The sequence below is a fragment of the Orussus abietinus genome, unplaced genomic scaffold (assembly GCF_000612105.2).
Source record: "Orussus abietinus isolate OABI.00-Male unplaced genomic scaffold, Oabi_2.0 scaffold744, whole genome shotgun sequence".
Taxonomy (NCBI): Eukaryota; Metazoa; Arthropoda; class Insecta; order Hymenoptera; family Orussidae; genus Orussus; species Orussus abietinus.
This window is the reverse complement of record NW_019395360.1, coordinates 1-14373: the sequence shown is the minus strand read 5'-3', so window position 1 is coordinate 14373 and position 14373 is coordinate 1. Positions and strand designations below refer to the sequence as shown.

The 14373-nt window shown below is 42.0% G+C and overlaps 1 protein-coding gene across 1 annotated transcript in view; it reads right to left on the bottom strand.

Moving 5' to 3' along the window:
* The window catches only part of LOC105703960 (dynein heavy chain 8, axonemal), a gene marked incomplete at both ends in the record, with an annotated part of 30068 nt that extends 16426 nt beyond the window's left edge, over window positions 1-13642 (bottom strand). The window contains 8 exons of the mRNA XM_023433739.1: window positions 1145-1463; window positions 1916-2161; window positions 2237-2437; window positions 6815-7085; window positions 10524-10860; window positions 10935-11053; window positions 13145-13343; window positions 13497-13642. Of these exons, the coding sequence (XP_023289507.1) occupies window positions 1145-1463; window positions 1916-2161; window positions 2237-2437; window positions 6815-7085; window positions 10524-10860; window positions 10935-11053; window positions 13145-13343; window positions 13497-13642 (1838 nt within the window). The remainder of the gene's footprint in view (window positions 1-1144; window positions 1464-1915; window positions 2162-2236; window positions 2438-6814; window positions 7086-10523; window positions 10861-10934; window positions 11054-13144; window positions 13344-13496) is intronic.
* Between the last annotated feature and the right edge of the window lie 731 nt (window positions 13643-14373).

Below are 14373 nucleotides of genomic sequence, written 5' to 3'. Positions count from 1 at the left end.
TATGCTGGTGAACCTCCCAGAGCGAAGCGCATCGCCAGGTTCGGAGACTGCGTATTCAGTTCACGTACCGCTTTCCAAGTGGGCGTTCTTCCGGCGACATCGCAGGATACCCCCTGTGGGTCAAGGGGTCCCAGGTCCCGGATATACTGAAACCCTTGCCTAGGCCTTCATCTTCTCATCTTCCTCACCTCGCACAGTCCCGGGAACTCCGAGGAGTCCTGAAACAGAATTGTGCCTAATCTAACCTCTTCGCGTGACCTTTAGGGTCACCGAAAATCCCGAATCGTCTTCCTTGCGGTGATGGTTCTGGAACGGGCGAAATCTCGTCAAAGAGTAAAAGAACGTGCACCAGTTTTAGGGCAGGAGAAGTAAGTTCCGGGGGATACGCGTTTTCTTAGCCGGCATAATCGTTTGTTATGGTCTTCACGGAAATATATAAAAAAATTAGGGATTAAGTCCTCGTAGCTTGGGTGGTACAGTATACTTTTAATAGAATGTATCGTTTTTGTATATGTAGAGGTGCCCCTTTTACCTAAGGCGGCCTTAAATTAATGCTCGCCGTTGGTTTTTTTTTTGTTTCATATATGTTACAAAAGCAAGTGAAATTGTTATAAACTCATAAGTTTTTTTTTCAAATCGCTCCAGGAACGTTCCATTCTTGATTAGCTACGCAATTAGAGAATGTAATAAAGCATATATACCCAAGACCCAGGACGAAATATAATCGCCTATTTTGAAATAAAAGCAAACTTTTGCGGTTAGGAAAAGACATAAAACTCCACGTTCCGCAATTACAAACAAATGACACAGTTACATAAAAAAAATCATTAAACGGTTATGGTGAAATAATGCTTCAATAACAATTTAGTCTACCTCATAACACTGAAATTAATAAGTTTTCAGTATTTGGAGTAATCACTTTAATTAAAGATTTAGTGTAATGTCGTGTCATCAGCTTATTACCGATTCATGCAATCAACAAAAAGTACATTTTCTCTTAAATTACTATACCCCTTTTTTACATACCGTTTTAGTATTTACAAAGGGATAACGCAATAAAAATTATTTTATTACTAAGTTATCATAACTATAGACTATCGTAAAAATATCGTTATGCGATTGTAAAATGATAAACGGTAATTACGGGAGAAAAGCAGAGGACAATGTGCAGCTGATTTCTGGCCCTTGATATGAAATATTCATAAAGGTTGTCAAGTGTTGGTGGTTTCCTAGGGTCGTCCTTTTTCATCAATGGCGCTGCAGCCATCAATATTTCGTCCAGTTCATCTTTCGGAAAAAGATTAGCTACTTCACCGACGCTTAAGATGTTATTCATATATTCCAGAAACGCTTCTTCCTTGATCTCATTGTCAGTAAATATGAATGTAATCCCCTTAGGTCCCGTGCCAGCATCTCGATATACTTTACGGAGATCCTCAATTAAGCTTCCTACATTATAACTCCTACAGAATAATATATGGTACATATTAGCGAAACTTGATCAGACTTATTGAAAATATGTTAACTCAACAATGTTAAAGAATAAATTAATCCGCGATTATCATTAATTATTACAAAAATTTAAAAGTTAAATGAAAGTTTGAATGGACTGCAGGTTTCGTGGTAAATGTTCCTCTATACCCATATGGTATAGCGGAACAACCAAATTCGAATTTCTATAAATATAATATTTTACAATAATGATTACTTAATCTCCATGAAGAAAAGTCACAAAAACTTCTAAACTTTGTCGCAGTATGTATGTACAAGTAAACTAAACCATGTATACTGGGAGACATTAATGCCCTCCCATCCTGCACAGGCGATGTCGCACCTTCAAGGGAGGCATTCATGTCCGCCATTGTACGTGTGATAGACGTTTTATGTTTCTAAATTACTAATATGCTATCATTACCTGGACAGAATAATTTGAAAACAATTGAATCCTGCAATGAATGAGGCGAGTCGTGTTAAACTTTGCTTCCCTGACCCTCCAACGCCAACTAGCATGGCGTTGCCTCTCCGTATTCCAAGAATTCTTGATATCCGTATAAGGTGAACAAGAGCATTATGAAAAAATACCAAATCCATACTCATGCCTCGTACGTACTCGTTGTACTGTTCCATTTGTTGATGAACTTTGGATATGACAAACTCGTAACTGTAAAAATGGTTACACATAAGTTATTGTACAATTTGGGGTCAGTTATATTATTGCACTTCTTTCCTCAATTACTTTGGTATTTCCTCATAAATTTTTGGAGCTTCGAAAACGAAATCTTCGGGTTCATTTCCCGTTGGTTCAGGAGGTTCTCGTAAAAAGTTAACGAAATATGTTTCTTTAGAAATGATTGCAGACAATTCTGGGCCTACTGCATTCTCCAATGTGCTAACTATCATCTTTTTGAACCAATCCGTGTCAGAGTGATTTATGAAACTAAACAATTATATTAAGTATTATTTTCATGTGTAACCAGTGCACCGTTAACATGTTTCGTATTGCAACTGTTATGATAAGTAGGAGGGTGGTTATGATGAGTAATGATTGCATAAAGTAATATTTATATTCCGAGTCGCAAACAGATATAAATAAATATATTTTAACGTGTACACGCTTTTATAATATAATGTAACATGTAGATGTAACATTTTTAAATTGCCTTATTTTAGAGGCATTTCTGAACATTATTACATTATTATTACTTTATTATTATACAATATTATTTCATTACATTAATGAACAAACAGGTACTTTTTCCTGAAATTACAATCTCTAAGTTATTAAATATATACAGTGTGACGTGTATTTATTTGAATTCCTTCCCTATGTTGCAGAAATTAAGTTTCTGAGACAGTAGTGTGGCCAGAAAACATGCTCGGCTTTACTTACTGCTTTCATTATCCAGATTTTTGGGGTTACTGAATTTAAATCTAATAATAGAATTCTTAGATTCAGGTATAGAAAACTTTGTCCAATGTATACATTTTTATATAAAAGGGTATTTCAAAGCTTTTGAGGCTACTAAATCCACTGTCAGGAGGCTACCTTTAGTTCTTGAAAATAAAGAGGTGTGCAAGTAGGCCGCGACGACGATCCCTCGTTCGCAAGTGCGACCCAAGGAACGAGTCGCTTCGCCGATCCCAAAGGGCACCAATCGAGGTTTTCCGCCGAACTCGGTCCAACCTCAGCTTCCCTTATCTGATTAGACAATCAGATCGACAGCAACAAACTATTCGAAAAGGGGGTGGTTTCAAGCCGCAAAGAAACTGGAAGGGAGCGCCTAGTAAAGTGGAAACCAACAATAGTTAGCACAACTCCGCTTTAATAACGTTGAGAACAAGTATATCCGACTTTAACTAATTCCCGAGACCTCAGCTTGCACGCGTTGCGCCCTTTCGCTCAAGAGCCCTCTCCACAAGGCAACGCGAATAAAGAAACATGGAAGCCTCTCATGGCTTCCGACAAACCCTGAATTTCACGGCTCGCCCCCTTCAGCCCTTACGCCAATACTCGAACTGCATCTCTCATGGGCCGGATCCCAGCCGTCTCCGTGTGGCGGCCGCTTCGCGATCAACTTCGCTGCCGCTCCCGCAGGACACGGGTCTGCATACCCGCAGCACTACACTAACACTCGGATAAGCGAAACGCGACTCGACACCTTGCTAAAGTACCCTCTTAGCAATGCAACATTGGCTCAGGATAGCCCAAAAGACACGATTCAGAAACCAAAATCCGTGCGCGGGCTCGGCGCAGATTGGAGGGTCGAATCGCGACGATCCCCCCCATTACCACGATCACACCTTTTCGAACCCCGCGTTATCACAGAGTTCCATAGAAGCCCAGGAGAGAGGACTCGGATTCACTTTCGTAGTGTTGGACCGTCACGAGGTCCCCGTACCGACCGCGAGCCGGCCGCTATCTGTTCAACGGAGCACCACCATCATAGTGGGGCTCACATTCGCCCTACTTCCACGATGCTCCGGGTCCTCCTTTCCGTTCCTAGAGCCCCAGTCATGTGAACGCGCCACAGTTGATCCGGTCGAATCCGCGTGCACCGAGGGTCCAGAAGGGCTCATATGCCCAAGGGAGGCGATCTCAGGGATGACTCTCTTCGCCACGGTGCTACCGCCTCGCGCAGGTACTTGCCTCGAGCCCCAAGTATCCGCTGTGATCCCTCAGCCTCCCCCGCACCTCGTAGGTCCCTGAACCAGAACAGGCACCACTTTGGAACGTGTAGGAGGCTCCACGATCCGCCACGTCTCAGTGGCGGAACACAACTATAAGAACTAGGAAAGGAATGGGAACATAGTAAACTACGAGCAAAACAAATCCAATACACAGAAAGACTAACATACACGCCACCCAGCAAAGTACACCATATGTCACATACCCGAACTCCCCTACATACCAGCCATGAACATACTATAGACCACCCCTACTACCTACGCCAGAGTATCAGCCGTCACCCTTCCACTGAAAAATAATGATGACCAACCGACATGTCACTATTGCAAAACACCTGGACATTTTATACGAGAATGCCCCAACAAACGCCCACAAGAGGGGCAAGACCAGAGACATGACAGGAGGCGTAGACAATAAAGGTCGCACCCAACATCAGACCTAACAAATTGAACACCACGTTCATGTGTGCACACATACAGAAGTCATGAATAGACGGTTAATGACGATTAAAATTGCAAACTGTCAAACAAACGCAATAGTAGATACGGGAGCAACACACATATACGTTAACAAAACTATAGGAGAACACCTCAGAAACCTACAATTCCCGACACTCCAACAAGTCGACAATTCAATTACAGTCGCCAGCGAACAGACAACCACCATCGAACCTACTATACCAACACCCATCAACATAGGAAACCAAACATATTTAATGCACGCGAGACACGTACCAGACCTGACATATTGTTTGTAACGCGGCGGGTCGTGGAGCCTCCTCCACATCCCAAAGCGGCGCCCCCTGCCGAGCCAAAGGCCTCCGAGGTACGGGGGGGGGGGAGGCTACGGGATCACGATCTAAAGGGCTCGAGGTATGTGCCTTCAGGTGGCGGAAGCACCGTGTCAAGAAGAGAGCCCTACCTCAGGTCGTCAGGCGGACAGGGCTCATGGACACAGAGAGGATGGCCCAGAGCACCGGTGGCATTATGGAATCAGGACGGATGGAACGGGAGCTCCGTTGAACAGCTCTACTTTCTGGTAGGTCCTCAATCCTTACTTTGTCCCCAAGGCCACCAAGGGGCTGGATCTCATACTTAAGGGCGCTCACCACTCCAGCGATTTTTCAGGGCCTCACAGGGACAACGATTCCGAATGTATTTCTAAACCGATCGAGCTTAACGAGTGCTCATACCGAAGATGAAATGTTGACCTGCGTTCATATGGGAGCGATTTTCGATAAGTGGTCATTTTCATATAAAAAAGTGCAACGACATAATTTCAATCCTCTTTTAACTAGAAAGGAGGTGCTTGATCGAAAATCGCTTCCATATAAACACACGTCAACATTTTATCTTTAAAACGAGCACTCGTCGTTGAGCTCGATCGGTTAAGAAATACGCTTAAAATCGTTGTCCCCGTGGGGCATCTTATTCAGGATTTTCGAGTTTCTCGCGAGGAATTTGGGCATTCTTTGGCAACCGTTGCCGACTCTAGGCGGAGCGTCCAACTAGCGTGTGCAGGCGGCTGCGGGTCACACACGTTTCGGAGCCTAGTCCAGAGGCGTCTAGCCGTTGTGTGAGTCCTATACGTGCAAAATACGCACACATTTTTCGCCCGTTGCTAAACACCGCCCATTGTGCGTCGCGTCTCCCTCATCCGAGCGAGAAAGTACGTTTTGGTTACCTCCCACCGAATGAGCGAGAAAGTACGTTTTGGTTACCTCCCACCGAATTCGATGCTAAGGCCATCTAGCGGTGGAAGTCATCGTCCCCACTTTGGTGGTGAACGCCGTTAATATTTTTTTCTCTGTTTCTGGTGGGTCCTCAACCCTTACTTTGTCCCCGAGGTCACCAAGGTCCCGATCTTCATGCGTTAGTAATTTTTTGGGACGGACGTAAAACCCGACACAATGCTAAGGAATAGATACAAATCTTCTAAAATATTTTGTGTATGAGGTCAAGACTTTTTATGTGGTCCAATCGGTGCCGACTTTGACGGTTCGGGTAATCGCTGAGAATTCCCGACTGCTTACAAACACACGAAGGGGGAAGAAGTTTCAAGGTTCAAAATTCAATAATTTCAAAATTGTGACCATATGTTTTCATGAGGGCATTCCAAAAAAAGTTCACGTGATAAAGAATTCAATAAATTAGGATTTATGTAAAGTGATGAAAACATTAATATTTTCATATTTAGAGAAAACTTGTAGAGATTCTAGCATCCAGGCAAAAGTGTTATAATTTTTATTAGTTGCAATTTACTAGAGTTAAATAGAAATAATTACTTAGTTTTAAAAGAATTAATTGAAAACATTTTATTTTAATCATTTTTATAGGGATGGAATCCTAAATTGTGGATTGACAGTAATCAAATGTGGTTAATTTTCAATACAAAATAAAAGTTTAAACCTAAATATACAAACCTTATACAAGTACTACATTTCAAAAATGAATTGTCATTCTGAAATTGCTAAATATGTATAAGAATGTTCTCAATTAAGACATGTCCTACTAAAGATTTAGAATAACACATATTTTCCAATGCGATTACATACATCATTTGATATTCATTTTCTGAGATGAATTACTTATGAGACAGTATAATAATTATATCAAAAGATTAACATACCGATCTGAAATAACACGCGTACACTCGTGATTCCACAGTTTCAGCAAATTTTCTATAGCCGGACATTCTGATTTTTCAATTCTGAGCATGCCTTCCCAGATTCGAGATAAATCACGTAAATTGAAAATGTAGTGGAACTTTGCAGGTGTTGGCAACATTTTAATTTTTGTTTGTTGCCATATAATTCGGGTTAGTGGGATGAGCTTAGGAAGAAATTTCACAATTTCATTTGAGAATCTAGATTCACAAAAATATCCATGTCCAATGGAGCCTGGGACAGAAAATGTATATTCATACATAGACATATTTCGATTATAATTAATTTGCAGTTACATATGGCATTTGCATTCTGACGGGAATTCCTCATTTCTTATCAACAGACAGTCGTACGCCCTGTACGATATTAGCGGTAGGGGTCAAGCCTGGACTTCGGCGTGTCCGGAACTCTGCTTTCTTTAAGGTGAAGTGAAACACCCTTCAAATCAGTCGATTCGAATACAACACTTTTTTTTAAGGGTATTAGACCAAACTGTCCGAAACTTTAACGCATCACTGCTGATCATCTAAGAATTGTCCTGACACATTCAAAATTTGGATTTTTAAAAAAAAAAATTTTAACACAGTCCAGACCAGAACCAACATGGCGTCGAACTCTCATATTTCGATCAATATACAATTATCGAAGGCTCTGATATGAGAATCGAAAGGGTCAGGACAATTTTACGACAATTTAGAACACTCTGGTAATCGATAAACTCGCATTTGAACAGGATAAGGGCAAAAAAAGTGTTGTATGCGCTTCTATGCTAAAACGATGGGAATCCGGGGTCTCGGAGTGACAATTTAATTGACCTGGAAATCACAGATGGCGCAGGGTGTCCCGCTGCAGTCAATTAGGGCCCCAGAAAGCTTGAATCCAGAGGATTTCTGGAGTTTTACTTCGATTCCTTGATATTTATTATACGAAAACGACAGGTGTAGTATGCCATTTGGTACATTATTCAATGTAATTCGACACAGCTATCAATTTAAAAACGAACGTCGGCAACGTAGGCATTTAGAAAAATCTTCTTTATCGACATTGATCAAGTTCCTCGACGTGTTTCACTTCACCTTAAGGGGATTAGGTGCGCGCGTGAGCACTGCGGAATTCCGGGGCCCGGCTGCCTGAGCAGTTCAATCCGGCCCAAACGATGGGTCAGGTACGCCCCGTGCAGGGCGTACCCGACCAGCTACCCAGCTCCGTGAGGACCTTGCGGCCCTTCACGGCATGGCAGGGTTGAAAGGTTCGGCAGCGGGACGCGATACGGTTGAGAAGGAGTCGATTCCGGGGTCCGCGAGATGAGGATAATGACTAAATAAATTATAGACGCGAACTTACAGCAAACAGTCCCTTCGGGAATTTTATTACATGAAAAAAACCAGAACAGGATACATAGGTGCGACGCGACAATTAGACGTACTCTGAGCTCGGAGCCGGGGACAGGGCACGACGCTCTACCGGTAACTCACTACGATCAGGATAAAAGGGTAAAACTGTACGCGATAAGTGACCGGACTCCACTGCTGGAGTTCGATAATGGGCACGACGCCCTGTCGGGAGGATCTTTTTCTGGCCCCTAAGTACCTCTCTAAGGGCGCAGCGCCCACGATAGATGCGCAAAGGGAAAATTACGCCGACCCACGGTATAGCATTAAGGACGCTCACTACTCCAGCGATTTTGCAAGGCCTCACGGGGACAACGATTCCGAACGTATTTCTAAACCGATCGAACTTAACGAGTGCTCATATCGAAGATGAAACGTTGACCCGTATTTATATGAGAGCGATTTTCGATAAGTGGTCATTTTCATATAAAAAAGTGCAACGACATAATTTCAATGCCCTTTTACGTAGGAAGGAGGTGCTTGATCGAAAATCGCTTCCATATAAACACACGTCAACATTTTATCTTTAAAACGAGCACTCGTTGAGCTCGATCGGTTGAGAAATACGCTCAAATCGTTGTCCCCATGGAGCATCTTTTTCAGGATTTTCGGGTTTCTCGTGAGGAATTTGGGCATTCCGTGGCAACCGTTGCCGACTCTAGGTGGAGCGTCCAACTTGCGTGTGCGTGCGGCTGCGGGTCACACACGTTTCGGCGTCTAGTCCAGATGCGTCTAGCCGTTGCGTGAGTCCTATACGTACAAAATACGCACACATTTTTCGCCCGTTGCTAAACAACGCCCATTATGCGTTGCGTCTCCCTCATCCGAGCGAGAAAGTACGTTTTGGTTACCTCCCACCTAATTCGATGGTAATGCCATCTAGTGGTGGAAGTTATCGTCCCCACTTTGGTGGTGAACGCCGTTAACTTCCTCGCCCATTCAGACCTGCCGTCTGACAGTCGAGATAACGATACATTACAATATTGTCTGATACCAAAAAAAAGTTACGAAAGGGGCATGATATACGGGAGCGGGCGAAAGTCTCCTTCCGACAATACTTCCAGAACTAGGCGAGACACAACCCGTTTTGAGTAGTTAAGAAAGGGCTGTGAAAAGGGACTGGCCACGCGGTCGAGGTAAGAGATGGCCGCTACCTGAATCGTACTCGTACGCGGCCAAGAGAAATTCATCGGATCGGGACACAAGAGATAATCAGCGTGACATACAAAAACAATCTTTAATACCGGAAACGCATCGGAAATACATCAGGCTAATCACGGGACGGATATTTTGGCTAGTCGGGCGGACTTCGACTCATCACGCGGGGACAAAACGAAATTGGCGGTTTGATGAGTCTGGATCGTCCTCGATCGATCCAACACCGTATCGTAAATTTAGAAACAGACTTAGATTAACTAACAAATAATTGCTACAGCGCTAACGGTGCGATCGTACCTGCGCTCGAACCGCGCGACCCTTCGCGCCGTCATAACTTCTCCGCCGAGGGTAGAGGACCGCCATAGAACCCCATGGTCAAGGCGCTCGTCTCCCTTTTTTCGATGTTTTAGAGGTCTCTTTAAGGGCGTCCATCTGTCGCTCTCGACTCATGTGGAAACAGTCAAGTCGCAGACTTTTCCAAACCTTCCGAGAAGGACAATCTATTTCTTTAGCGCTTAAGCCTCGCTCTCTTAATTTCGGCACGTACCAATGAGAGACAATTTGTCACCATATTTCTTAAGTCCTTTCCAAGTTCCTTCTTGGAAGTACTTCTCTAGAAGTCTATCTTGCAGTCCCCACCTACACCTCCTTAACTGCAATGATTTCTCTTCCTACGCTCTTTTGCAACCAATCGGCTGCATTGCAAAATGCAGCCCATTTTTTCCTCCCGACCTATCCTCGAAGATCCTCACAAAACTCCACCCTCTCAAAACTTTCTCCGAGGTCTCGATACACCAAGATCTACATCGAAAAAGCAGAATCTGATCATCCTCCGAAAGGGGCATTTTCTCCGGCACCGACGCGACTAAGCATCAGTTCAAACGTGAACACTTTTTTGCTCGGGTCGTAAAACAATTACAGTCTCACACGGTTCGCTGCTCCGAAAACGCAAATCAACGCTAATTATCAAATCAAAAATACTCGCGTGAGTTACCGTTTAAGCGCGAAATCCGTCGTACTGTAGTGCACGGTACAGAGTCCCCCTGGGCTGACTATGGCGTACGTATGCTCTTATGCTATATTGTTTAAGTTTTTGATACAATGACGAAATTGTAATTCTTACCGAATATTGTATCCATTGATTTATTCGATGGCAAGGTGCAATTAAAGATATTAAATTGCCTTTTTACGCGCGGTGGGATATCATTACGACCACCACCTGGATGAATCATTGCTGCGAAAATCATAATATCATGGATATAGGAAAAGTCTCCAGGCTTCTCCAAGGAATAAAAGCCTTTGTACTCCATAAGTTGGCGAACTATTTCATTGGTGATTTGGTCCCCCCACTCATTAATTACTGGCATGTTTATATCATCTATGAATACAGTCATTTTTTTCCCTCCAGGAGGACCATATGTGGTACCTACCCGTTTTTCAACATAACTTTCAAATACGCGCTACAAAAGATATAAAAACATCAGTTTTGTAAACATTGTAATTATAATTCAGTATCAGAATCGCTCAGTAATACCTGGACCATATTAGGAGTGGAAGCGGACGAAAAATTGATTGACTTGTTTAAATGGTATTCGGGATCATATCGAGACATGTAACTTTTAATCATCACCGTTTTCGCAGTTCCTTGTTCACCTGGATAACAAGCACGAAATATATGTCAAACATTCCAAACATTTGTTTCTGAAAAACATCTATTACCCAGGCAATTCATGAAATGGAATATACGTAAATTAATTGTCTAAATTAGATCTATAGGTTTAGTAAATGTATATCGTTTATCATCCACCTAAAAAGAATATCTTTTGTAAGGATATGGATCTACTTTAGGTATGTGGCTATAGAATATATATATCATAAATATCTAAAGGATATACCAGGTGTATAAGCTTAAATCCCCTGTTTGCTTATAGACTACGCTAGTGAGTATATTAAATTACTATGGACACGCCATACTTTTGTTTTGTATGAGTTTGACATCTGTCAATAATAATCAGTGCACATCATCAGCAATTTTATACAACAACATACATTTTCTCTTTGGTAAACATGTCTAGTTTTTGCCAGAAGAAGGGCATATGCGGGAAGCTCTGCTTTTCTGCTTCAATTTGAAGAAATCGACTGCCGAATCGCATCGAATGCTTGTAGAGGCCTATGGCGACAGTGCTTTATCGGAAACAACGTGCAGAGATTGGTTTCGGCGGTTCAAAGACGGCAATTTTGCCCTAAGCGATAAGAAGCGTGAAAATCGGCCCAGGAAAGTTGAGGACCATCAATTGCAGGCTCTTTTGGACGAGGACGATACCCAATCGCAAAAAATGCTTACCGAGCAATTAGATGTTACTCAACCAGCCATTTCCATGCGCCTACGTGCTATGGGAAAGGTTCAAAAGATCAGAAAATAGGTGCCGCGTGAATTGACCAATAGGCAGATGGAACGACGCCAAAACAGATGAGAAATCTTGCTCGGCAGACAAAAAAGAAAGTCGTTCCTGTATCGGATGGTGACTGGCGATGAAAAGTGGATATTTTTCGAGATTCTTAAATGCAAGAAATCGTGGGTTGATCCCGGGTAACCATCAAAATCGTCCGCAAGACCAAATCGCTTCTGACGGAAGACGATGCTGTGCGTTCGGTGGGGTAGGATATCGTCTACTATGAGCTGTTGAAACCTAGTGAAACTGTCAATGCCCACCGTTACCACCAACAACTGATCAAATTACACCGTGCTCTGCGTGAAAAAAGGCCGAATTATTAGCAAAGACATGAAAAGCTGATTTTCTTCCACTACAACGCACCATCGCACGCGTCAAAAATGGTTCGAAACTATTTGGAGGCAGTCAACTTGGAGATGCTAACCCATGCCGCTTGTTCACCAGACCTGGCCCCTTCCGTCTACCACCTGTTTTCGTTGATGGACCACGCACTCGCTGAGCAGCACTTCGATTCTTACGAAGACGTCCGACAATGTCTTGCTGAGTAGCTTGCCTCGAAAGAGAAGGAATTTTTTGGCGTGGTACTCACAAATTGCCCGAGAGATGGGACAATTGTGTAGCTAACGAGGGCCAATACTTTGAATACATTATTTTTTCGCTTTCTATGAAAAAACATGTTTTTCTCACTAAAAAACAGCGGATTTAAGCTTATACACCTGGTATATCCAATCGAAGTGCCGAAGTTTGGAGTTAAGTATTCAGCACTGTTCGCGTATGCATCTTATAATGTATATGGTACCGAACTCTGCTGAGTTTTTTTTTATACACAGGAACAAAAATGGTTACAAATCCAGATTAGTAAAATCGTTAAACAATGCAAATTACCTGGTATTTCTGAAAATCCACAACTCGCGAAACGAGATCCGATCGTTTAATAGCAATATTGTTTGAAAGTAATAATTCCAAAGGAAAATACTAATGTATTAATCTAATTGGACTCGATTTGATTAATACTTGAATGGGATTAAATAAAAACACATAGTTCCGTTTAAAAAAAATCCTAAATCACAGATAATTCTGAAAAAAACGATGTGGAAACAAAAGTATTTCTTGCTTTAAATGTGGGTCGCAATACCCTTCAAGTTTTGATATAAACATTGTCACATATCTTCAAATCCAAGGCAGATATTCAGATATTCAGTTCTAAATGGACTAGCCGGTATATTCCGCTAGCAAACAGAATATAATACAGTATTGCAAGCATTAAATAAATAATACAAATAGTACTCACCAATAAGGAGTGCAGCTTTTTCTTGACGCGCTATAACGTCAATCAGAAATAGTGTTCGAGTGTTGTCCACATTCGGAACTAAGATGTCGTAATAATCAAGTACATAATCTGATGGATATTCGAAGATAGGAACTCTTTCGTTCCAGTGAATCCACTTTCCTTTTTCAGAAACCAAAAATTCAAAAATCGTTTCGTCTTCCTAAAATAATGCAGGCATTATTTATGACGAAAGTGTGATTGATGCTTGAAACGAAACAAACGGAAGGATAAAAAATTAAAAACTTTCATTCATTCCGAGTCTAAAATACATATTAATTCTAAAAACTAATCCCCGAAGAAAAATTATACTGACATTACGTTTTGGCCAATCACATTTAGAGGGATGCTTGACCAGAAACGTTTCCAACTCCTGGCGGCCGTCAAGTTCCAATACAGCGCCAAGACTCCACATTAGTGAGAACAAAAATAGTTTCTCGAGATGAGCTTCAGAAATAACTCCTAAACAGACGTTAGTTTAGTGATGATACATGCTATATATTTTAATTGAATGTTGAACTAACTAAATTCCATAGTTTCAAGAAAAAAAATGTACATCGTAATAACAACAGTGATCGAGCAGAGAACCGGAGTAGGGAGGGTCACTAGAAGAAGGATCGTGCGATGACCAGGAGATCTGACAATGAGTGGGGACGATGTTAAGATGTCGTAATTCTGTCATCTGTTAATCTTAAGGTGAAGTGAAACATCCTTCAAATCAGTCGACTCGAATACAACACTTTTTTTAAAGGCTATTAGACCAAACTGTCCGAAACTTTGACACATCACTCCTGATTATCTAAGAATTGTCCTGTCACATTCTACATTTGGATTTTTAAAAAAATTTTTTAACTCAGTCCAGTCCAGAACCAAAGTGGCGTCGAGCTCTCATATTTCGATCGATATACAATTATCGAAGGCTCTGATATGAGAATCGAAAGGGTCAGGACAATTTAACGACAATTTAGAACACTCTGGTAGTCGATAAACTTGCATTTGAACGGGATAAAGACAAAAAAGTGTTGTATGCGCTTCTTTGCTAAAACGATGGTAATACGAAGTCTCGGAGTGAAAATTTAATTGACCTGGAAATCACAGATGGCGTAGGGGGTCCCTCCGCAGTCAATTGGGCCCCAGAAGGCATGAATCCTGTTACGTAGGTACCTTCCGTACCCTAAAATAGGGAAAAATCC